Source organism: Cyprinus carpio, chromosome B11 (genome assembly GCF_018340385.1).
Source record: "Cyprinus carpio isolate SPL01 chromosome B11, ASM1834038v1, whole genome shotgun sequence".
NCBI classification, from domain to species: domain Eukaryota; kingdom Metazoa; phylum Chordata; class Actinopteri; order Cypriniformes; family Cyprinidae; genus Cyprinus; species Cyprinus carpio.
Genome location: NC_056607.1, coordinates 288,705 through 313,454, shown reverse-complemented (window position 1 = coordinate 313,454; position 24,750 = coordinate 288,705). Strand labels below are relative to the sequence as shown.

Sequence of the window (24,750 nt, the reverse complement as noted above, 5' to 3'; positions counted from 1 at the left end):
TTGTTCGGAATAGTGATGAGCTGTTGATTTTTATCCTTGGTTCAAAAATAAAGAATGCCCTGTCCCCATGTAAGACAGTCAGACTATCTTTACTAGTTATCAGTTTTAGCCATTGGTGTAGAAAAGCAGGGGATGTGTCTTTTAGGCAAGTGTGTTTGCGTAGAGGTTTTCAAGGGCCAGTGTGAATACATCTAGATTTAAATTCAAAGAGACAGGACAGTCTATGCATGATCAGATGTTTTTAATTTGTATCCAATACGAGATGATGTAAACATTATGGAGCACTAAATGCAGTGCATCTGAAATCAAATGCTGCCCTACTATATAGTATATGAAAAACAGTATACCTGAAGTGTAGTATGTCCAAATTCATGGTATTTGAAAAACAGTAGAAGAAAAATACCCAGATGACCTACTACTTCAACCAGGATTCTGAGGTGCGCAGTCAATGGACACTTTACTATCCCACAAAGCCATGGAAGAGGATTTATGAATGGTAGTGATGAAATTAACTCTGGTAGATCATGTGATAGTAACCACATGGCATCCAAATTTCATTCATACTACCCAAATTAATACTAAATAGAACATACTTTTTTAATGGTTGGGATGTTCAAATTCAAATGTGACCCTGGACCGCAAAACCAAGTAGCATGGGTATATTTGTAGCAATAGCCAAAAATACATTGTATGGGTCATAATTATAGATTTATATAATTTTTATTATATTTTTATTTTAATTTTTGATTAGTAATATGCATTGCTAAGAACTTCATTTGGACAACTTTAAAGGGGTAATTTTCTCAATATTTTCACCCCCAATATTGCAGATTTTCAAATAGTTGTATCTCGGCCAAATATCGTCCTATCCTAACAGATTATACATCAATGGAAACCTTATTTATTCAGCTTCTAGATGATATATAAATCTCACCCTTATGACTAGGTTTGTGGTCCAGGGTCACAAAAGCTATTTAGATAGTATGCAATTTCAGACTCACCCTGTTTCATTTATACTTAAAGCCGGAGGATGCTCTCATGCAGAAAGTCCAAAACAGACTCACAGAAGTAATAACTTAAAGGCTCCCAGCTATCGCTGCAACTAAGCTGGATAAAAAGCAGAAACGTTTTGACTGATGAAACATGAAGGCAATAAACACACAACAATATGGTTTATGTGTGTTTTTCAAGTCGTTATCCAGGTAATAATGTGTATGAATGATAGAGTGCTAATTGGCATAATGTTTATTACAGTAGCCTGCTTACTTTAGATCCATGGGCATTAGAACACAGGAATTATTTTTCTCTTAAACGCATTCAAAGCCAGGCCTTTGACAAGAACGTTCCACTCCAATAAAATCTGATCTGCCCTCAGTTATTATTTGACTGTTCAAATATAAAAGTTGAGAAGGATGAGGAGAAGATGCTGTTTTAAAATCAGATAACATGAGGTCAAGCCGTTTGATGTGTGTCACCAGAGATAAAGTGCTTCCTGTTTAGCCCTGCCTCAGTAACCATGGCTTTGCCACATCAAATGCTGTATTCATCTGTGGGCTCCTTGACCTCCTTAGTCTCTGCTAAACTATTTGATCTGATTTATTGAAAAGGAGAATGATTTGGAAATTCTTCTGAATGGACCTCAGTACCATGACAACAATTCTTCAGGTGACAGCAAACAGAGATAGTCTGTTGAGTTTATGTACCGAACAGAGTGAAATACAAGAATTCTTTAGTGATTTATTCTCCACTCGCTTGGCTGGTGCAGCCCTGTGGAAGCACAGATACAAATCTTTGGATGTGAGATTTGGAACTTGGAATTTTCTTTCAAAATACACATTTCAGAAAGGATTTTGAATGCCTATGGCATTTCTGAAAATCTGGTTGGAAATGTTTTCATTTTGTTTCTCATGAATTTGATGGATCTTGAATGAATATTGTGTGTATATCCTGTTTCTGAAGCGGTGTTATGTTGGTATGGATTTCGTGTGAGCTAAATCTACTGAGTGTTGGCATTTTTCATACCTGGGCCAGTTTTGCACCACAGGTGTGTGTATTGGGACAGGCCCTGTGACTAATGACCATGGCCAAAGGAAAATCACATATCCACCTACCAGCAGGGACTGGTGTCATGCTAATCAACAGAAGCCTTGGTCAAGGAAATAAAATATAACACATAGACACAGAGACAAACTTTCAGCTTGCTAATGCTGGTGGCAGGTTGTGGTATGACAGGGGAGGAGCAAACAAATTTTGCTTGCATTTTCAACTTTGAACTCCAGGTGTCACCATCTAATCATTTTACCAAGCTTTAACAACTAGATTCTGCAACTGCAACCCAATATTGAGGCAGTTCATTGGAGTAACATACAGCCTTGAAATTAGTCCATAGTCCCTTTTCAGTTAGAAAATATTGGTTCAGGTTTCTATCTTAGTTGCAAAAGTTTACCAAAAATACACAATGTTCAAAAATGGTTAAACCGAGATAGAAGTAGGAGGTGTGACTCTTGTGTAAACATGAACATTTTTGTTGCTTCGCTTGTGTGTTACATGGTACTGTGCCAAGGTCATGGATTTGTGAAAATATTATGTTTTGTATCTTAAATATTTGTACAATGCTAGCAATGACCAAGACAAAATGCAATTTCCAGCAATATCATATCTACCACAAACCACTGCTAAACATAGTTCTTCATTTGGAGATGTAGTAGAAATTGCATCAATCCAGGTTTTGAATTGGACATTGTTAGGCATTGTTATTAGACAAATTACATAAACTTATACAGTAACCTATTTCATGAAAGATAGACGATTCATAATTGTTCAAGTTTAGCAAAGGCAGTTGATAATTTTTGGTTCTATGCTTTGATTGTTTTCTGTTGCTCAAGATGACTTGATAAAATGAAATGTCTAACAGGTGCGATATGATAGTTGTTATTTTTGTGATATTTGGATACAATATAAATTTCACTTTTTCGGGCCTTTCTAAAAGAAGGCTATTCACTCACTGATGACTGAAAGAGTTGATCTTGATGGTGATCCCAGTAAGGTAACATTCAGGCATATAAAAGGTGGAAATAATCTTATAAAGTTGTTAAGAAAAGTTAGTAAACTACACTTCATTTCCAATAATTTGGTCTGTTTTTGATATTAAAGAACACCTATTATGCAAAATCCATGTTTACATGGTGTTTGGACATAAACGTGCGTTGGCAGTGTGAACACAACCACCCTACAATGATAAAAATCCACCCACTCCTTATTTTTAATTCCCTTTAAACCAAGTTAGTCACACTAGGCCAGCCGTTTTGATTCTCACGCAGTGTGACATCACATTGCATAGGGCGGGGCCACGGGGGTTGATTGACAGCCCTGCATTGCTATAGTTTCCGCCCTCAACGGTTGTACTCTGTCCTCCATGTTCGAGCAGCTGTAACATCAACAATGTCTCGCAAGCAATCCTGATGCTCTGTGTTTGGATGTAAGACTGAACATAAGAGTCTTCATTTTCTCCCAACATCTGAACTGCTGAAGACGCTGTGGATTACTTTCATTTTTCAAGGTAATGCGCCTCAAAATTTACCTAAATACGTGTATCACTCCAGACTCCTTTGTGAATGTCATGTCGTTATAGTGTTTAGCGTTCTGATGGCATCATTTGCATCATCATTTGGATGGCATCATCTCTTCTCAGGTGTTCTGGATCCAGACTGGAGCTTGTGTAAATCCTATAGCTACCACGGGATGTTAATCCCACCAGAAACAGAAACAAACAGAGACATAATTAGCGTAGCTGCTGTTCCAACCAAGCAAAATTAATTAGTTTAACCCAAGCTAAAGAATGTGCATTTGATCAGATATAACTGCAGTACAAGATTATCAGATGCATTATTTGAATGCTTGGCCAAAGAGGTGTGTTTTTAATCTAGATTTAAACAGAGGAAGTGGTGTCTGAACCCCGAACATTATCAGGAAGGCTATTCCAGAGTTTGGGAGCCAAATGCGAAAAAGCTCTACCTCCTTTAGTGGACTTTGCTATCCTAGGAACTACCCAAAAGTCCAGCGTTTTGTGACCTTAGGGAGCGTGGTGGGTTGTAGCGTGGTAGAAGACTAGTTAGGTACGCAGGAGCTAAGCCATTAAGGGCCTTATAAGTAAGTAATAATATTTTGTAACTGATACTGAACTTAATAGGTAGCCAGTGCAGAGACTGTAGTATTGGGGTAATATGATCATATTTTCTTGACCTGGTAAGGACTCTAGCCGCTGCATTTTGGACTATCTGTAGCTTGTTTATTGAAGATGCAGGACAACCACCTAGCAGTGCATTACAATAGTCCAATCTAGAGGTCATGAATGCATGAACTAGCTTTTCTGGATCAGAAACATGGGAAATATGATTTTCAAAAGATAAGTTGCTGTCTAATATAACAGTTCAGCAGTTACATTATAAGTCTAAAGCTATTTCTTTTTAATCTTTAAATGTTAGGGGGTTGAAAAATAGTGATAAGCGTAACTATTTTTTAAATTATTATTTTACATGAAACAAAAAGCAAATTGCACAGGAGACGTGTATTGTTTTGAGAGCTGAACAATTTTGGAAAATTCAACCTTTTTGCACATGGATTTTCACGTTCGCCTGGAATTTAGGTTTGTAGGCTCTGTAATGACATGTTATATGACATCTTACTATGTATTTTTGGCTATAATAACGAAGTGGCTAATGGAGAAATGCTTAAGGAACTTAGTCATTTGGTGAACGAATGGAAAGTAATCTATGAAATAGAAAATGTGATTATGGGGGGAGAGTTTAATATATCTCCTGATTTATGGTTAGCCCATAAATCAGGGAGACTAAGATTGTTTATTATAGACCTATAATAAACAATCTCAAGATTAATGATATTATAACAGAAGACCATAAAGTAATTTAGGAAAATGAAAATTTTGAAAAAAAATTTGCCTGAATGAAATTTTGCCTTTTTAACCATTATAAATCCAAATTTAAAAGTGGATTTTGAAACATTAAAGATTATAATTAAAACTGAGTGAGGAAAACAACTGACAAATTGATGACAAATTAACTTGAAGTGAACTGATAAACTGATGTGGCATTTAAAACAAATTAAAATGGCACATCACCAGGTATTGACAGATTAACAGCAGACATTTGAAAACACTTTTGGAGAGATTTTAGGAAATCAGTATATTATGCATTTGTGGAATGCATTTAGAAAGAGTGCTCATTCCCCAAAATATAAAACAGGATTATTAACATTGCTAAACATAAGAAACAACTGCTATCATAAGTTATTTGGAAACAAATACTGTAACTATTACTTGCCTTGGTGTGTGCGAATAATCTCAGACTAGTGCTTGGGAAACTTGTAGAGAAATATCAATCAGCATTTTACCAAAAAAATCAATAGTTAAATATTACATTTCGGATATGATAGATTATCAATCAATGATTTAATATGTCTAAATACCTTTTTAGACTTTAAGCATTTAATACTGTAAAGAAGAGAGAGAGAGAGAGAGAGAGAGAGAGAGAGAGAGAGAGAGAGAGAGAGAGAGAGAGAGAGAGAGAGAGAGAGAGAGAGAGAGAGAGAGAGAGAGAGTGATTTTGTATGTTATTAATATGACTGACGTCAGCCTCGCCGCTCCGGACACCGCGCTGAGAAAAATGCTGCTCTCCGTAGCGCCAAGGACGGGAATCAACCCCTACAACGGATACAACAGCAGAAACAGCAAAAAGGTAACGCAGACGGGCTCTTCTTTGTACTTGACTGCTGCTTCCCAAAACCAGTGGCTTTCCGTGCTCAAATGCGAGCTGCAGTGTCCTTGACAAATCAACTGCAGCTTTCTGCGGGATCATTGTCTGGATACAGCGCGTTTAAAAGACGGCTCGGGATCGGCTGGGGTTTGTTGGGAACGGCGGCTTTCTTAAATTTCTGGCAATAACAGCGGCATTCGTCGCTGTAATCAGTCAACTCGTTTACATTAATACACGCATCGATTTCCACGGGTTTATTGCCGAAGTTTCAGCTGTCCGCGGAAGAGGATAACTTTGGTAGGCTAGTATGGAAAATGTACTTTCTCACAGGGGAGAAAGGTTTGAAAAATGAAGATATGGATATCATTGATAAACTATTCAGTAGCGATTTAAATCGTTAAGTGCTCAACATATTGAGTGTCGCATCAAAGGGATGCGGATGCTTTGATGTTTCTGTTGCTTCGCAGTGGGAACGACTGCGCGAAAGTTTTCAGCGGTGGGAAAATACAGCGCCCCACCCCTTGAAAAACCCACCGTGACGCTCTGACTGTCGCGTTGTGGAGTAATAACATGGAAAAAAGTTTCTGTTCAGCGAACTTATCCGATTGTGTGGGCAATGTTTACGCCGTGACGTCCATGTTTGTTAAAGGACCAAAGCAGTAACTTCGACGAACAACGCGAAGCGACAAAATAGAAACGCTATCAGCGACAGCCAACAGGCGCGCGACGCAACAGAATGTACGAGAACCTTTACATTTATCAGAAATGAAGCACTTGCAGCGTTGCCAGCTTAGTTGTTTATAATGTGAGCGTTCCTGTCGCGTCGCGTAGTAGCAGTAGATAGGGTTAAACAGTTACATAATTCAGGATGTGAACGTTACATTGTTTCCAAGAACTTATTTTTTTTTTTTTTTTTTTTTTTTTTTTTTTTTTGAGGGGGGCGTGGTTTATCAAATAGTGTCACACACATCCAAAAGATGATTAAAAATCAGTGCTATAATATAATATATTTCCTATAGTTGCCAGTTTAGTTAGTTAATATATGTTTATTATGATTTCGCATGTCAGAAAGAGCAACCGTTTATATATATATATATATATATATATATATATATATATGTATATATATATATATATATATATATATGTATATATGTGTATATGTATGTGTATAGACGGCTATATTATACCATCTGTATATATTTGTGTGTGTATTATATAGTTGGAGAGAAATTATTGTTTATTATATAAGTAACCTATTTTTAACTTTGAAGTTTCCTTTATATTCAATGAAGTAACAAGGTATATACCTTGGCAAGAATGAAGGCAAGAGATTTACATTACATTTGGAAAAAGCTTTAATCCAGTTATAGCATTCAGGCTGTACATTTCATCAGTCCAAGTGCTGTCTGTGAACGAACACACGACTTCGGTGTTGCTAATGCTGTTCTTCAACCAGTAGAACTCAAGAAACTACAGGAGATTAAGAAGGCAAGCAACCCGTGTTGGTTAGACTTCTGAAGACTGTTGATGATATTGTGCAAGAGTCCAGTGTCTGGAATGTTTGCTGTCACAAGCGTTTGACTTCACTGCTAACAGATTGAGTGCTCATGACGCAGCAGTGTATCACAGCCACACCCACAGTCAGAGAGAACAGAACGGCACAGATACACAATAGAAGCTGATTGCAATTTGAGGCTGTCACTTGTTTAATTGCTTTGCACTGATAATTTGCCAAATTACTTCATGCTCAATATAATCAAATCATTTATATACACAAATGAAAATGTAAGTATTTTGAACCCCCCTTTTTGAGAGTACTTTTCCTTCATATGGTCACTGAAAATTAAAAGTGACATGAAAATCTGCTTGCTTTGTCCACAAACTGCATTAAAGGAATAGTTCACTCAAAAAAAATAAAATAAAGAATAAAATTGAAAGATGAAAATCTGTCATCATTTACTAACCCTCAAGTTGTTTTAGTGTCTTTCTTCTGCTGAACACACACACACACACACACACACACATGCAAAGATATTTTGAAGAATGTTAGTAACCAAACAGTTGTTATGGGAAAAAAAATACTGTGGAAGTCACTGGAGACCAGAAACTGTTTGTTTACTCACATTCTTTACAGTATCTTTTGTTTTACAGCAGAAGTCAGTCAGTCAGTTAGGAACAATTTGAGGTGAGTAAATGGTAAAAAAAAAAAATTAAAATCTAATTTTGAAACTTTCTTAATAAATGCTGGACTTTGCATGCGTGTAAGAGTGTTTTGGTGGTGTGATGTGGGCATGTTCATTGACAAGTTGAGAAATGTGTAGCTTTTCAAAAAAATAACAATTTTGAATAATTTGTATATAACAGTTTTAGTATTTACTTTACTCTCTGCATTAAGTTATCTATATCAGATTAAATTTGGATTTAAATGAATAAGGATTATAATTTCAGACAGGTAATTATTAGTATACATTATAATATACATAAGTATCACTCAGAAAATGTCTTGCACTTGCTACAGATACTCATGAAATATTGCTGTGAAATATCAAGAAGATAAAGTATGTTACATTAGTTGTACCGACTTATTATTTAAAAAATTCTTATAGAAAATAATTGATATAGATAAATGTTGAAAAATTAGTTTGGCTGCAAATAATAATAACAGTAACATGCATTTGCTATGAAGCTTATTTCTCCCATGCTTATATTTCAAAATAAAACAAATGAGCTACACTTATTAGGGCTGCTTCTGCTCCATAATAACCTAACAGATATTTCCCAAATTAGATACTTTTGACCCTGTGCTTGATTGTAAATGTACATTGCAGACAACATTTCTATATTCAGATACATTTAAACCCTGTTAGCAGTGATATAACAAATGTATCTTAAACATTATTTTATAATGTAGTCTCTTCCAACATGGCTACGTTCCTGAGAAGAGAGCATTTCACAACACTACAGGCGAAGTGAACTGTTATGTTAGTGGTGAGAATGTTACTCCCATGGCTGGCTGAAAAACTTTTGGCCGTAGTTTGGAGTTCACGCGCAGGTTAAGTGCACATGTGGAGAATTCCAGACATTTCTCCTACCATCTCTCTTCTCTGTCTTTCTGACCTGATCTCTCGTTTCTGTACCTGAGCCATAAGAGTAAACAAAGAAGAGAACACAAAATAAACACAAGCCCGGGGACCAGAAAGGGCTCTTTGTGAGTGGGAGGCGATTATAGAACCAGATGGCACAGGGTTTTGAATTACCACATTGCTTTTAAAATGACGTTGATGACTACATTTCCCAGAAATCCTTATTCCGCTGTGCTAGGGAACTCAAGTTTTTGCAAGATGTAGTGAAGGAATTGTAAGAAATTTTGCAGCTGTAAATTGAATCACTGCTTTCTAAGCAATAATTTGCGATGGCTTAGTCATATCTGCATGTTTACACCATTCACAGGAAAAAGCATTTTTGGCAAAAAAAAAAAAAAAAAAATCTCCTGTCTATATCATTTTAAAATGTGAAAACTACAACAAATGCAGAAATTAAATACATATCTTGTGTTTTCAAGTTCGATCTCTTTTTCTTTTAAATAACATGCACTGTCCAGGTTTGTGCTAGAAATCTTGCTGAAATTTGTGTATGTACTGCACAGTAGCGTAGTAAAGCCCTATTTGCACCAAGAACGATAACTATAAAGATAAAGATATTAGCGTCCACACCAGCGGAGGATATCGTCAGTTTATTCTAAGTGCACATGTGTCTTCCACTTTAAATTCTTGAGCTTGTGATTGTAGGATTGATTCTGATTGGGTTCAATGATCTTATCGTTCAACAACTGAAAAAAAAAATGTTCTGAAAGTGATTCCAACGATATCATTTCTCTGTGCTTTATCATTATAGTTGTGGTGTGGACTCTGCTATTCTTTAATACTGAGAAAGACTTTTAGAACTATATCTTTATCGTCACCTTTATAGTTATTGTCCTTGGTGTGAATGCGCCCTTGGCCCATATGCCAAAAAAAAAAGATGAAAAATTTGTTGCTGAAGAATTAAGAGTTTTTTTTGCAGAGTAGGTGGAATTTTCAATTAAATTATCTTTATTCAGACAGTGTAAATGTGCTTTCCATTGGGGTGAAAGAAGTCTGGTCAAGGTGCTTACTAATTGGATGCTTGCCAATTGCAAGATAATTTAAGTTTACAATGCTTCATATTTGTGCAGACATACTGGTCAAATGAAATATTGTTTGCCTTCATTTTTTGTTACCTGATTTGCTGTCATAGGTCAATGTGATGTTGGGTTGAGTCAGGACAGGAGTTTAGTTGAGTTATATTCGGTGTGATGCCTGAATCTGTTATTCAGGGCTCGTCCCAGACCTGGAACCATCATATGGGGGAGTATGATAAATGTTAGTCATGAAATAAATCTTTAAAGATTACTAGAAAATAAATAAAAATAAAGGGTCCTGCTAAGTTGAGTCTCAGAAATTTACTTAAAAAATAAGTCTTTTTTTCTCATCTCATGTTCATTATAAACTGGTGATGGTTGTGTCATTGGCTCACTAAGTGTATTTTTCATTTATTTATTTTTTGCTTTCAACTTAAATTGAAGACAAAAAAAAAAGTTGATAAATTTGCAGTATTCTTAGTGAAAGTTAGAAAAGGTGTGTTAGTGATTTCCTCGTGATTAAAAAAAATAAAATCATTGAAAGTCACAAAGGAATCTAATCACTCAGGCTAATGGCTTTCAGGGCTGAAATGTGTGCTTGTGTTTGTTTTATTCCATTAAAATCAAATCAAATAAAGATTTAAAAAAAGAGTTCACTTTACCTAGAATAAGCTAGGTGATATTAAGCAGTCAGTTTTGTGGAGTGAAAGTGTCAGCATTAGAGGTTCTGCTGTTACATTGCAGTATTTCAGCAGAGTAGGGATATGCCGGTATTACATTTTCATGTTGCGATTAATTGATCATGTTTTACCACGGTATGCGGTATTATCACAGTATTGAAATTAAGTTTTAAAAAAAGTGGTCATAATACAGTATAACAGGTTAAATAATTTTTTTCTTATAACAAAAATAACTGAACATTTAAATACAATAAAGCAATACAAAAAATATATTTAAAGTTAAAAAATGTACACCGATTAAAGTGCAAAAGAACTTTAAAGACCCATAGGTATCACTTTACAATAAGAACTCATTAGTTAGGCTTAGTTAATGCATTAACATTCAAAATGAGCAATAGCTACATTTGCTACAGAAGTTACTAATCTTTGTTAAAGAAGTCTTAGCTCATGATAGCTCATTAAATAACACAGTTGCAACTTTCGATTTTAACAATGTGTTATTAAATATTGGAATACCTAAGATTAATGAATGTTCAGAAGAATTTTTCATTGGCAGTTTGTTAACTAATGAAGCCCTAATGTAAAGTGTTAATGAACAATAAAAAATCAAAACACTTTCAAACAATATCTAGGACATGTTATAGTCCAGATTAAAATAGAAAAAAAAAATATGGAAATATATAAATATTATTTTATATTATTTAAATGTTTAGAAAGTAGCAGCTGCTTTTATTTATGGGGTTTCCAGGGTAAGGGCTGAAGTTTCTGCAGTTTAGCGCCATCTGCTGTCAGAGAGTGAATGTGCTTTCATTCAGTGCGTCTCTCACGTGTTCCTCCATGTGCTTCTTGTGCGTGCTTGTTTACATCAGAGTTCACACGGGTCTTTAAAGCAGCATACAAACGGTGTTGTGCATTTTGACCAGTTGATGGGAAAAGTATTCTTAAAATGCATTTCAAATTCTGAATAATTTGTAATATATAATTATTCTCGGTATTTGGAAGTGCCCACGATAACAATATCGTGCATACTCATTACCGCGATATATCGCATTACCGAATACCGGCACAAGTCTACAGCAGAGTCTGTTCTGCTAACAATGTACAACGGGAACAATTTACTGTCTGATTTTTGATTTCCCTGTGTTTTGATTCAATTGAATGGGGATGATTTCTGTATGTATAATATAACTGTAGTCGCAAATGCATTGACGCCACAGGGAAAATTATTTAAAGAAAATTTTAATATCGTAAATATATCGTTAATATACTGTCTTAAAGGTCTTTTACAACCAAAAATGATATTTTATTGAAAATGTACACACCCTCAGGCCATCCAAGATGTAGATGAGTTTGTTTGTACATGGAAACAGATTTAGAGAAATGTAGCATTTCATCACTTGCTCACCAATGGCTCCTCTGCAGTCACAATAGTCCACAAGTTATCCACACCACTCCAGTCAAGCAGGTAATGTCTTGAGAAGAGAGAAGCTTCATGTTTGTAAGAAACAAATCCATCAAAATGATTTTAACTTCAAACCATAGCTTCTGACTGAAATATGACGTTACTTTCCCCTGTGACTCAGGAGAGAAATCTGATGTGTGTGGATTTTGTTTCTTACAAACACTGAGCTTTTGGATTCACAAGATGTTAACTGATGGATTGGAGTCTTGTGGATTATTATGGTCTTTAAGACATCTTTTAAAAAGTTGAAAAGGTACACAGAGTGAGCGTTAAGATAAGAGAGACGGCACACTGAGCGGAATCAGGTTCATGTAAGACAGCATCAGGTTTCCTCCTCTGAGCGCTGTTTTACGTTACACCGCACACGGTAATGAAGACACGAGACAGACAGCGAGAGTGAGACGCTGGGGACGGAGCGAGTCTGGACTGGATTCTGATGTCACTCTGCAGCTGGCAGGAATGTGGCACAGCGTGTGTGTGTGTGTGTGTGTGTGTGTGTGTGTGTGTGTGTGTTTTTGTGTTTGTGAGCGTGTGTGTTATAAGCAGACCACGTGTTGATCTGGTTTGACACACTTTAACCGCAGCTGTATGATATAACAAACAATCCTGCCTGCAGATTTCTGAAGATGTCTCTCTTTTTTGTATAGCAATACAAGTTAAATAGTATTGTATTGTACTGTATTGTAGGGATCAAGTTGTATAAATCAAAAGTTAATTGTCATTTTTGTACATTGCAGAGCATGAATTACAGAGCAACATTACCATTATTTACTACAGAATAATATGACAAAATAGTAAATTATTATTATTATTTTGAAATATATATAAAATTCAATTATTTTGTATTTTCTGGTTTCACAGTTTGCAGGTATTTTTTTTTTTTTTTAAATTAACTTGCATTAATAAATCAAAACTATTCTTGGTATTTTGAAGCAGTGCTCTTTCTATATCTAGATTTTATGCAGAGTGATGTTCACAAAAAAAAGATGCAGTACATCATCCAAAATTAATAGAAACTGTTGACTCCATACAGAATGAAGATATTTAAGAACCTTCTTGAGCTGAAATAAAATGTAATGCTCTCTAATTTTTATCCATAAAATTTTTTTTCTCCAGTAGGCATATTAATTACACTTTGTTTTTATGCTTTTGTAATAAAATAATAACAACAAATTAGTAAATGTATTAACTGTTTGTTTAATAGATTATCTTCAATGTTATACCAACTTCATTAATAATCGGTTCACGTGTAAAAGGAAACTTTAAGTGTGTATGTTTTTAAAAAAAAAGTTTTTTATTGAAATTAAGTTAAATCATCGTCATGCCATAAATGTAGTCAGTTGTCTGTCAGCTTACAGTATGCTTCAGGAGTGTTTTATTTGTTGCTATTGCTGTTTGTTGATGAGGTGGGGGAGCAGCATATAGGATATGGAAGAGAAGAAAGACATGCTTCTTTTAGGAACATCCCAAAAATCCTTGGAAGGTAATTGAGTTTTAGGGGCCCAAAGGACACACACATATAGAGAATGAGCAGACAGGAGAAGAAAAGAAGGTAAATTCTGAGAGATGTTTAAAGAGCAGGCTTGAGTTGGGGCTCTGGCCTCATGGATATCCGGAGTCTTAATTAAGACCAGAGGAGCCAATAAAACGCTCCATGTGAAGCACAAGTTTCTATTTCAGCCCTCATTGTGTTCAGCTAGACTGTGACACAAGATTTGGAGTTCCTTTCTGGGCCATCAGATCGGAAATGTGACCCTGGACCACAAAAGCAGTCTTAAGTCTCTGAGGTATATTTGTAGCAAGAGCCAAAAATACATTGTATGGGTCAAAATGATAGATTTTTCTGTTATGCCAAAAATCAATAGCATCAAGTAAAGATCATGTTCCATGAAGATATATTGTAAATTTCCTACTTAAAATATACTAAAGTTCATTTTTGATTAGTAATATCCATTGCTAGGAACTTCATTTGGACAACTTCAAAGGTGATTTTGATTTTTTTGCACCCTCAGATTCCAGATTTTCAAATAGCTGTATCTCGACTAAATATTGTCCTATCATAACAATCAACGGAAAGCTTCTTTACTCTGCTTTCAGGTGATGTATAAATCTCAATTTCGAAATATTGACCCATAAGACTGGTTTTGTGGTCCAGGGTCACAAATTTGTTTCCCTTTTCTTAAACCTATTGTGGCGTTATAGGAACAGTTCAGATAACAAAAAAAGAAAATAAACATTACATTAAAATAAACCATTTTTTTCTCTTGTGAAACAATATAAGAAATTATATTTATAAAGATGAATTCTAAGAAATTTGTGAGTTCACAAAGAACACCATATTTTTTATTTATTTTAATTTCTTGAGAAAAATATGATATGCTTTGGTGCTAAGTGTTTGGAGATTCTTCCTGAAGACTCACTGAGCAATTCACAGTTTAAATTAGTTTTACATTTTTATTTATTTATTTTTTGCATTGACTGCTGATTATTGCAATAACTATACTAGTTTTCTTTCATAAAAATGTTTTGTGAATGCTGTCTCCAGATGCTTTTTTCTGTTCTTTTATTTTTCTTTTCATTAATCTATGTATTTATTCATTCATTGATACATTTCTTTACCCCTGCAACGTAGCCTTAATTACATCAGCACTTTTAGAGGCAATGATTAATACATTTTAATGAAATATTATAAAGATTGTGCACTGATGATTTGTACACAGGATTCTAACTTAACTGGTCAAGTCAAGTCAAGTCACCTTTATTTATATAGCGCTTTACATGAAACAGATTGTGTCAAAGCAACTGAACAACATTAATTAGGAAAACATTGTGTCAATAATGCAAAACTTTAAAGTAAACTGCTAACCTCAACTTTTGGTTTTTCGAAAGTTGACGTAACTCTCATGGTAGCAATCAGAGTTAGTTCACTTTAGGTCAGGTGAACATCAGAGCTTCATAAATGTCATTAAGTTTCAGGACAGTGGCTCTTTGAAAGTGGATCCAGTGATCATGTGCAGTACTGTGACAGGAAAGCAGCACTAGAGTGTGGGATGCATATTGAAGTTCCATGAAAAAATGAGGCATCAATTTCAAAGACATTTGTTAATTTATGCACTAATCTTACAGGGAACATGTTGTCCAGGTGATTGTATTTTTTCAGAACTGATCCGATCTGATACCGAAAATTTGATACCAGCACAGTTTTTTTTTAAAAGGGGTCATATGATGCAATTTCAAGGTTTCCTTTCTCTTTGGAGTGTTACAAGCTGTTCAAGAATAGATAAGATCCCTAAAGTTGCAAAGACTAAAGTCTCACACCTAAAGAGATATTCTTTATAAAAGTTAAGACTCATCCAGCCCCACTAAAACGCCTTGTTTTAACACGCCCCCACATGTCTACGTCACTGTGTGGGAAGATTCGCATAACACCTCCCAAATGTTCACGCAGAGAAAGAAGGCATAACATTATTGTTACTCCCGCTGCCATGTTGTGAAGATGCTGTGTTTAGTTGTGAAAGCGAAAATACTTTGTTTGGCCTTCCAAAAGAGGACACAACTAGAAATCAGTGGTTAAGTCACAGTCCGAAGTACGTTTACATATTTAAATAATTTGCCACTGATTCAAACATGATTTTTGAGCACTGTAGAGTAGCGCTTGTTGTTTGTCATTTCTCCGATCACAAATGCAGACATGGTTTTATGTTTACGCGGCGCAATACACAACACAATGCTTAAAAAGACAGTATAAGTCATTATAATCAGTAATTATGTCCCAACTGGATGCAACAAATACCTTGTTTATAATGGGTTTTAATGTTTTTGTCTCGTCACGGGCCATGAGAGTATGGTAAGGGGCGCAACATTTCCATCACACACTTGAGGCATTCGGCCAATAACAATGCACTGGATAGCTGGCCAATCAGAGCACACCTCGCTTTTCAGAACGATGAGCTTTGTAAAAAACAACGCGTTTCAGAAAGGCAGGGCATAGAGGAGAAACAATAATGTACAATATGTGGAAAATTATGTGTTTTTTGAACTTTAAAATGCATAGACACATTTCATTACACCAAATACACAAAAAAAAGTTCTTTTTAGCAATGTCATATGACCCCTTTAATCAATGTAGAATTTCTATACTTCTCTGTGTTGACCTGATCATGTGTTAAGTGTGTTTTGTGTGCACAGTAATGAAGGCAACAATATATGATGGACATTTCTGAGAGTGTTACATTTCTATTTACGAGGCATCTTAAATTTAGCCTTACGAAACCTGCAGAAAACCTGTAATTGAATATGAACTGACTAATACTATGGTTTTCTCTGATCTTTGGGCACTAACTTTTGGCAAGGCAAAGCAGAAAGCACTTTGAAGCAGTTCCCGGTGTCTAATTATCGTAGTATTTGTTCATTCATCTGTGTTTTTTGGCACCCGTGTTCACCTTTGTGAGTCATTGTGGATTTTGGATACGCTTTTGTGTGAGTTGGTTACTTTGATGGAAATAATGGATTCAAACAGCTCTACTGTTGATTTTGTGTTAATCACTTTTTGATTTTTTGTTCTTTTTTTTTTTTGTTTTGGTGTATTTTTATTTTGAGATTTGTGTAATACTGATGGCTGTTCTTTTAAGAGTTTCTCTTGAGAGCAAGATGGGCTTACAAAAGCAGAAAGGCTCATAATTAGCACGACTGAAGCGGGTCCCCACAGGGCCCCTGAGCCCTTGATTTGTGCCGGTGGATCTTAAACTAGCAGGCTGCGATCTGTAACCCCGCTGGCAGCGGCGGTGTGCACTGCCGACTGTGTTTTGTTGATTTATATTTGTGTGGTGCACGTTAAGGTGTATGCTGGCAGCCTGAGAGTTTCCCAGAGTGATAATACAGAGTGAGTGTTAGTATGCATCACATCGTGAAGCTGTGAGACATCTTCAATTTGCTTAATGTGGTGTTATTTTTCTGCTGTTTTCATGCAATCTTCCTGTAAATGTCTCTTGCTTTTAGAGGAAAAGTACATTTGTTTCATTTGTAGTGTAGAATGGATCATTGGGTTTGCAGTAATGATTCCCACAACACACTCTCTCAGACAAAGCAGGAAAAAGAGAGATAAGTGAAGCATGACTTCCATAATGTGGCCTCTTATGTGTCTTGTTTTGCATCATGCATGTAGTAGAATCCTAATAATGTATATAAAATTTCTTTTCTTTTTCTTCCATTTACATTTACATTTTGCCACTTACAGTATATTGAATTCAAGGTACATGTTTACATTTTTTATCATGACTCATATTGCATATACAGTGCAATAAACCTAAAATGAATGGGTCTATAAAAGGTCAAATAAATAAATAAATATATATTCTGGATTTATGATTTAATTTTATATGATTTCAATTTATTACCAAAAACCGTGATAACCAAATGAATGCATAAAACATGAACAATTTATTAATCTTTTAAAATGTAGTGAAATTTAAATTGAACAGTTCATTTTATTGCTTTTATTTTGGCAAACAAAGTGTTGCACCACAGGAATTTATTCAAAAATGTTTGTATGTATTTGCAGAAATCATAGGGCCTTAGATAGTGTTTTATTAGAAATTGTATGTGGTTTTTATCTTTCGCAATATGCAGTTTCAGTAATCAGATCATGATCACAATCCGTTGGGACCTTGTTTTCACCTGTTTAGTGCTGGAAAATTGGAATGCATCTTATTTTTTATTTTTTTTTTTTTTTTTAATAAATTTATTGCATCAGCATATTGACACCAAAGCACCATAGGCCTATTGTGTCGTCTATGCAGTAGTGTGCAGACATGTGGCTGTATCAGCCCTGCGGAGTGCAAAAGCTGATTCCAAATCATCAGTTCTTATTCTGCTGGATCTATCTGCTGCTTTTGACACTGTCAATCATCAGATCCTCCTGTCTGCTCTCTCATCACTGGGCATCACAGGGATTCCACTTCGCTGGTTTGAATCCTATCGCACTGGTAGGTCTTTCAGGGTGGCTTGGGGAGGGGAGATATCCAAAGCACATCAACTTGTCACTGGGGTTCCTCAGGGATCAGTTCTTGGACCCCTCCTCTTCTCTATATACACGACATCACTGGGTCCCATAATACAGGCACATGGCTTCTCCTACCATTGCTATGCTGATGATACACAGCTCTACCTTTCATTTCAACCAGATGATCCAACAGTAGCTGCACGGATCTCAGGCTGCCTGGCGGACATCTCAGCATGGATAAAAGAATATCACGTACAGCTCAACCTGGCAAAGACTGAGCTTCTTGTCTTCCCTGCCACTCCAACTCTACAGTATGATTTCTCCATCCAGCTAGGTTCTACTACAATTACCCCATCAACTTCAGTCAGAAATCTTGGTGTAACCTTTGATGACCAGCTGACCTTCAAAGACCACATTGCAAAGACTGCTCGATCTTGCAAGTTTGCATTGCACACCATCAAAAAGATCAGGCCCTTTCTAACGGAGCATGTGGCACAACTTCTTGTCCAGGTCCTTGTCATTTCTAGGCTGGACTACTGCAATGCTCTTCTGGCTGTACTTCCATCAAGCACAATCAAACCTCTACAAATGATTCAGAATGCAGCAGCATGACTGGTCTTCAAAAAGCCCAAAAGAGACCATGTTACACCTCTCTTTATTTCCTTGCACTGGCTACCGATTGCGGCTCGCATCAAGTTCAAGAGATTGATGCTTGCATATAGAACAGCCACAGGCTCAGCACCCGCCTACTTCCACTCACTATTGTGAATCTACATCCCCTCCAGAAGTCTGAGATCCGCAAGTGAGCGACGCCTCATGGTACCATCACAGAGAGGCTCAAAATCACTTTCCAGAACATTCTCATTCACCATTCCTGGCTGGTGGAATGATCTTCCCACCCCTATCCGGAATGCGGAATCCCTGACAATTTTCAAACGACAGCTGAAAACTCATCTCTTCCGAAGCTACTTGATTTCATCATCATCATTAAAAAAAAATGTCTTTCTCTTTATTTATTCCTTCTCTTTCTAGCTTGTACTTATTTGAACAATGTCTAAAACTTGGTATTACAAGCACTTCCTGTGTCTGTTTGCCTCTTTAAGAAGAATCGCTTTATGTATCCCCTAATTGTAAGTTGCTTTGGATAAAAGCGTCTGCAAAATGACTAAATGTAAATGTATCAGATGCCCTGTGAGTGAGAACCTTCACACAGTTGAATAGACTACACTTTTGAGAGGAGAGAATGACGTATTGCCCTTCTTTTCATTTTTTCCTCATTCCCTTCCTTATCCGAAAGGAACACTTCATGTTTTTCTTAAAAAAAAAATCCACTAAGCAGTTTTGGTTGTCACCACATTCACATTACCTGTTAATAGTCTTTTTATATGTTGTAAGTTCTTGTTTTGAAGCATTAATGTGCTTGTGATGGAGCAGTACTGGAGCAAGAGGAAACACAGACACTCACGCTTCCCACTCCAAGCAAAATTGCGCAATTCCGTTTCCACTCTTCTTCACTCACATACTCTGGTTTAAAAACATTACTCATGCAGTCAGTCATGACTCATGTCAGTCCACATCCTCTCCCTGTCTTGGCTCAGTGTTGTGTGGGCTGAAGCTCTCTGTGACAGCTTTATTACCTGTGTCTGTGCCCCCGGTTTCCCTGTCTGAGTGTGATTAATGTCCGATACATGACGCCTTTAAACCTTAGACCGAGTTGAGCAGCACATTATGCTGTACTTCACATTTCAGTGTTTTTTTTTTTTTTTTTTTGGCAATCATCTGAAGGTTGCTTAATATTGTTATTATTGATTGTTTTATGTTGGAGGTTATGATACTTTGCTTTCCTTCAATTGGGGAGAAGGGATGTTGAAATATGCAGCATTTTGATTCCGTATGCGGGTGAATTGGCTCATCGGTCACATTAGCCAGAGCAGGTTAATGTGAGGACACAGCTGTTCTGTGTAAAACCCAAAACACACTGCACGATTTTAGCAATCTTATAAGATCACTGCAGTCACACTGTGCGACATCTTAGCTACGACATGTGTAGACTGCACGATGTACGACATCTATTGATTTGTACGCTACGACACACGTTACTACAGAAGAATAAAACGTCATTAGCATGTGCTAGTGGTTAACAAAAAGAGAATGATAAATCAAATTTTAGCAGTTGTATTTTTTATGTGTGCTGAAAAAAACATGGATGTGGCAAAAGAGGAAGGTATAAGAGCTTGAGGCAAGCAGTTTTATATTTAATAATGCCATGTCGTGTTGTATTCATGTCACCTTTTTATTGGTTGGTGAGTAAATGTGGATCATAACAGCAAACACACTGTGCGATGATCATGTTGTATCGTAGGCTATCTTTGGTCACAAGAACCTCTCTCACTGTACGACACAGGACCACCGGTTAGGAGCCACGATCACAGAAGTCGCCACGATTGTTTCACGATGCCAGTCTTTCGTCTGGGACAGCCAAAAATCGTTAAGTGCTTTAAAGGCTTAAAACAGTCCAGATATGGCAACTAGTGTTAAATTTGTCAGCTATTTTCAATTTTAGTCTTAGTCACGTGTTAAATGTCCTTGTTAGTTTTTATCATATTTAGTCAACCTTATCCCATTTAGTTTTAGTCTAGTTTTAGTCAATGAAAACTTGTAATTTTTATAATAAGATTATTAATTAACCATACAGCAGTATTCATTTTGGCAGCCATTTTTAATTTAGTCTTAGTCTTACCCAAATGTACATTTTAGTTATCATATTTAATCACCCTTGTCCTGTTTTGGTTTAGTCAAGTTTAAGTCAATGAAATGTATGGGCATTTTAGTCGGGCTTTAGGCAAATCCTAGTCACATTTTCGTCATGCTATATAATGGCTAAACTGATCAAAATGATTTTTGCTCAAAATTATAATCCTAATGACTGTTGTCATTTGAGAACATCTACTACCGTGGACAACTGACTTCTGAAGCATTTGATATTCTTCATATTCTGCGTGGTGGTCAGTTCACACTAATAGACCTTAATCTTTTCCAATAAGTTTAAACAGATTTTTATATTTATGGACATTTATACCTTTATAAAGCCATTTTATCTGAAAGTGTCCATTATTTTTGAGTCAAATTCTTACGTTTAATCTGTGAATTAGAATAATAAGACATTTGGCCTGTTACCAAGCAAATGAAATCAACACAGAAGCTGCATCTGAAGTGGCATTTAGATGTGTTTGCACTAATGCAAGACATGAATGCATTTAACCTGCAATTACAAATGCATAAATAATGTTTTGATATATTAAACATAAAACATTAAATACTGATATTTGAAATTATTTAAATAACAAAAGATACTTTAAATGTGAAATTAAAACTGGCAGTAGGTGGCAGCAATTCACTGTTAATAGGTCAGTCATTGCGATTGAACCGGATCATTTAAAAGGTTGATTCATTCAGGATCGATACACTGTCATGTTGCTTAGAGATGCAAAACAGCATTGTGGCTATGTTTGGAATTATTTTTTTCAAAAAAGCGCAAAAACTGGAGATGTTGTCAGAAACTTATAAGTCTCTTAATTAACTTATTGTTTCTTGAACTGTTGTAAACAAAAAATCAATATCACATCATGGTATTTTTTTTATTTTATTTTTATTTTTTTTTAAACCGGCACTAGTTAAAAATTATTCACTATATGAAGTGGTATAAGAGTGTTTTGAATGTTTTTTGCAAAATACTCGATATCGCACATCATTAAAACAACAATAACGATATTAATCGCAGACGATATATATTACACACCCCTTACAACACTGATTTAACTATACTTATGTGATATTTTTTTTTCAACAGCAAGCCTATGTGTCCTCCAGCCACCAGATGGCGCTGCCCAGTCCCAACACCAACAGTAGCAGCGCGAGTAGTGCGGGAGGTGGGGAACAGCTGAGCAAAACCAATCTTTACATTCGTGGGCTACATCCGGGGACCACTGACCAAGACCTGGTCAAGCTCTGCCAACCGTAAGTCTCACTTCTCTGTGTAAGCTACGTAAGGCTAGATAACTATGGTGTGCTTGTATGTGGATGCTGATCGTCAGGGATAATGTTCCTGAAAAGTAGCGATGGGAGAAAGAGAGCTTGTCGAAACTCTGACTCGAAGGAACCAATTTCTTCATTTGATTCATGCTCACGACACCAGACACTTGCGACATCTTGCCAAAATGGTGTAAATCAGGGGTCTCCAACCCTGCTCCTGGAGAGCAACTGTCCTGCAGATTTCAGCTCCAACCTCAATCAAACACACCTGAAGCAGCTAATCAAGGTGTTCAGAGCTACTTGATAATTACAGACAGGTGTGTTGGAGCAGGGCTGGAACTGAAGTCTGCAGGATGGTAGCTCTCCAGGAGCAGGGTTGGAGATCCCTGGTGTAAATGGATGCAAACGCTCAGCCCAAACATGCATAAAGATGCTTTTTACAAACCAGTTGGTGTTTTTGTTGTTGTTGTTGTTGGTGTTGTTGTTTTTTAAAGGCTACTCTATGAAATGTGATCTACAAATCATATACCGTTATAATGAAATATGTGTATACTTTTATTAATTTGTAGGGATTGTTTTGTGTGTTTTATGGAGGGCTTGACTAATGAGGACAATACGAGCTATACCATAAATTATAGAATGGTTCAAAGTTTCACCCCATAGATTACCCCATAGTTGTGAACCATTTTTGAAATGTTTTGAAGTTAACCCGATCTCATAGGAAAATGCCTATTAATGCTTTGGCAAATTGGTGGTGAATTCCTATTAATTCATACATTTTGAGCTGTACAAAAACATGCAATTGTTTGGTAAAAACTAAGCCATGGTTGACCGTTAATATTAACTCTTAGGAGATCATGCTAGTGAAGCCTTGTGACTTTGAAAGTTTAATACAGTCTCCAAACCATTGGTTTGAAACAAAAGAATCGCAAATGTTTTAAAGCATCATGAAGCAATGTTTCAAAAGTGCCAGTTGCTTTGAAAGTTTCTTTACACTTAGATTTCTCAAAACCAATTCAATTACAATATTCAAAGTGAAAGACTGATTAGAGTAAAGAACACACCTGCTTTGATATCACCACTTTCTGTCAGGTCTGAATTAAATTAAATTGGGTCTGAAATGATCTGAGTGAGGAAGTTTTGTCATCTATCTGCTTTTAAATAAAAAATTTAATATGCCTAGTGTTGCCATGATGCTGGAATCTATCTTCAATATGATACCTTAAAGGGATAGTTCACCCAAAAATGAAAATTTGATGTTTATCTGCTTACCCCCAGGGCTTCCAAGATGAAGGTGACTTTGTTTCTTCAGTAGAACACAAATTATGATTTTTAACTCCATCCGTTGCAGTCTCTCAGCTATATAATGCATGGCAATGGTAACAGAATCTGTGAGAGAAAAAAAAAACATGCACAGAAAAATCCAAATTAAACCCTGCGGCTTGTGACGATACATTGATGTGTAAAGACACAAAACGATCGGTCTGTGCAAGAAACTGAACCTATCTCTCAAATGGACCATTGACACTCCTAACTGAGATTGTAGATAGAGTGTCAATGGTCCATAGGAAATAGAAATAGGTGGCGGTAATACTCTTATAAGTCTGCAATCCACCATAAAGCAAGAAGAAGATGTCTCAGGCGCCTGCTGCTGTGAATGGTGTTCACAAGAGTTCTAACAGTTCAGACGTTGCGTTAATCAGAGGTAAAAAACACGATATAAATTCTGTTCAGTTTCTTGCACAGACCGATCGTTTTGTGTCTTTACACATCAAGCCGCAGGGTTTAATTTTGATTGTTCTGTGCATGTTTTTTTTTTTTTTTTACTCATAGATTCTGTTACCATTGCCAAATGTTGTACGACTGAGAGACTGCAACGGCTGGAGTTAAAAATCATAATTTGTGTTCTACTGAAGAAACAAAGTCACCTACATCTTGGATGCCCTGTGGGTAAGCAGGTAAACATCAGATTTTCATTTTTGGGTGAACTATACCTTTAAATAATTTCTATATATGTATCAGAGGCATCCAGCTATCACTGTATCTAATAAAAGGAAGATAGAAATGCTTTGACTGATTAAACATGAAGACAATAAACACACGATTGTGGCAATATATTGTTTATCTGTGCTCTTCAAGCCACCTTGGGTATTTTTATAAGAAAAAAAAAGTATTTTTAGTATGCATAAAAGACTTAATCAAAAAAGGCTAATCAACATAGCACGTGTTACATATAGCATACTATAAAATAATATATTTTTGCCTTCATTCTGTGATAAGAAGTAACATCAGATCATGAAAAAAGAGCATTGAAACAGTTTCAGATATTTCAGCATCGATATGTGTTGAAAAATCATAATTTCTGGCGACAATAATGTCTAGTGTAATGTTGTAGTAACTGTATTTTTGAAATAAATAAAAAGATGGTCTTCTCACTGCTCTGAAGGAACTTCAGCATTCACCACTTTTAGGACTACTTTTAAGATACATATATATGTGTCCCTTTTTTTATTTTTATTATTATTATTTTTTTAAAGAACCCTTTAGTTGGACGCGTCATCCATAAACTTCACTGCACGCAAACAGATAGCTTTCTTGGTAATGTGTTTACTGACTAAAAATCTCAGATCTTCCTTTGTGGA

General features: G+C 36.0%; 2 protein-coding genes across 3 annotated transcripts in view; both read left to right on the top strand.

Moving 5' to 3' along the window:
- Nucleotides 1-24,750, top strand: part of LOC109076850 — a 472,477-nt gene that overhangs the window by 232,892 nt on the left and 214,835 nt on the right. The window lies entirely within an intron of this gene.
- The window catches only part of rbms2a (RNA binding motif, single stranded interacting protein 2a), a 40,863-nt gene continuing 21,756 nt past the window's right edge, over nt 5,644-24,750 (top strand). Inside the window, exons 1-2 of the mRNA XM_042733413.1 lie at nt 5,644-5,753; nt 21,927-22,093. Coding sequence (XP_042589347.1) covers nt 5,682-5,753; nt 21,927-22,093 — 239 coding nt within the window. The 5' untranslated portion in view covers nt 5,644-5,681. The remainder of the gene's footprint in view (nt 5,754-21,926; nt 22,094-24,750) is intronic.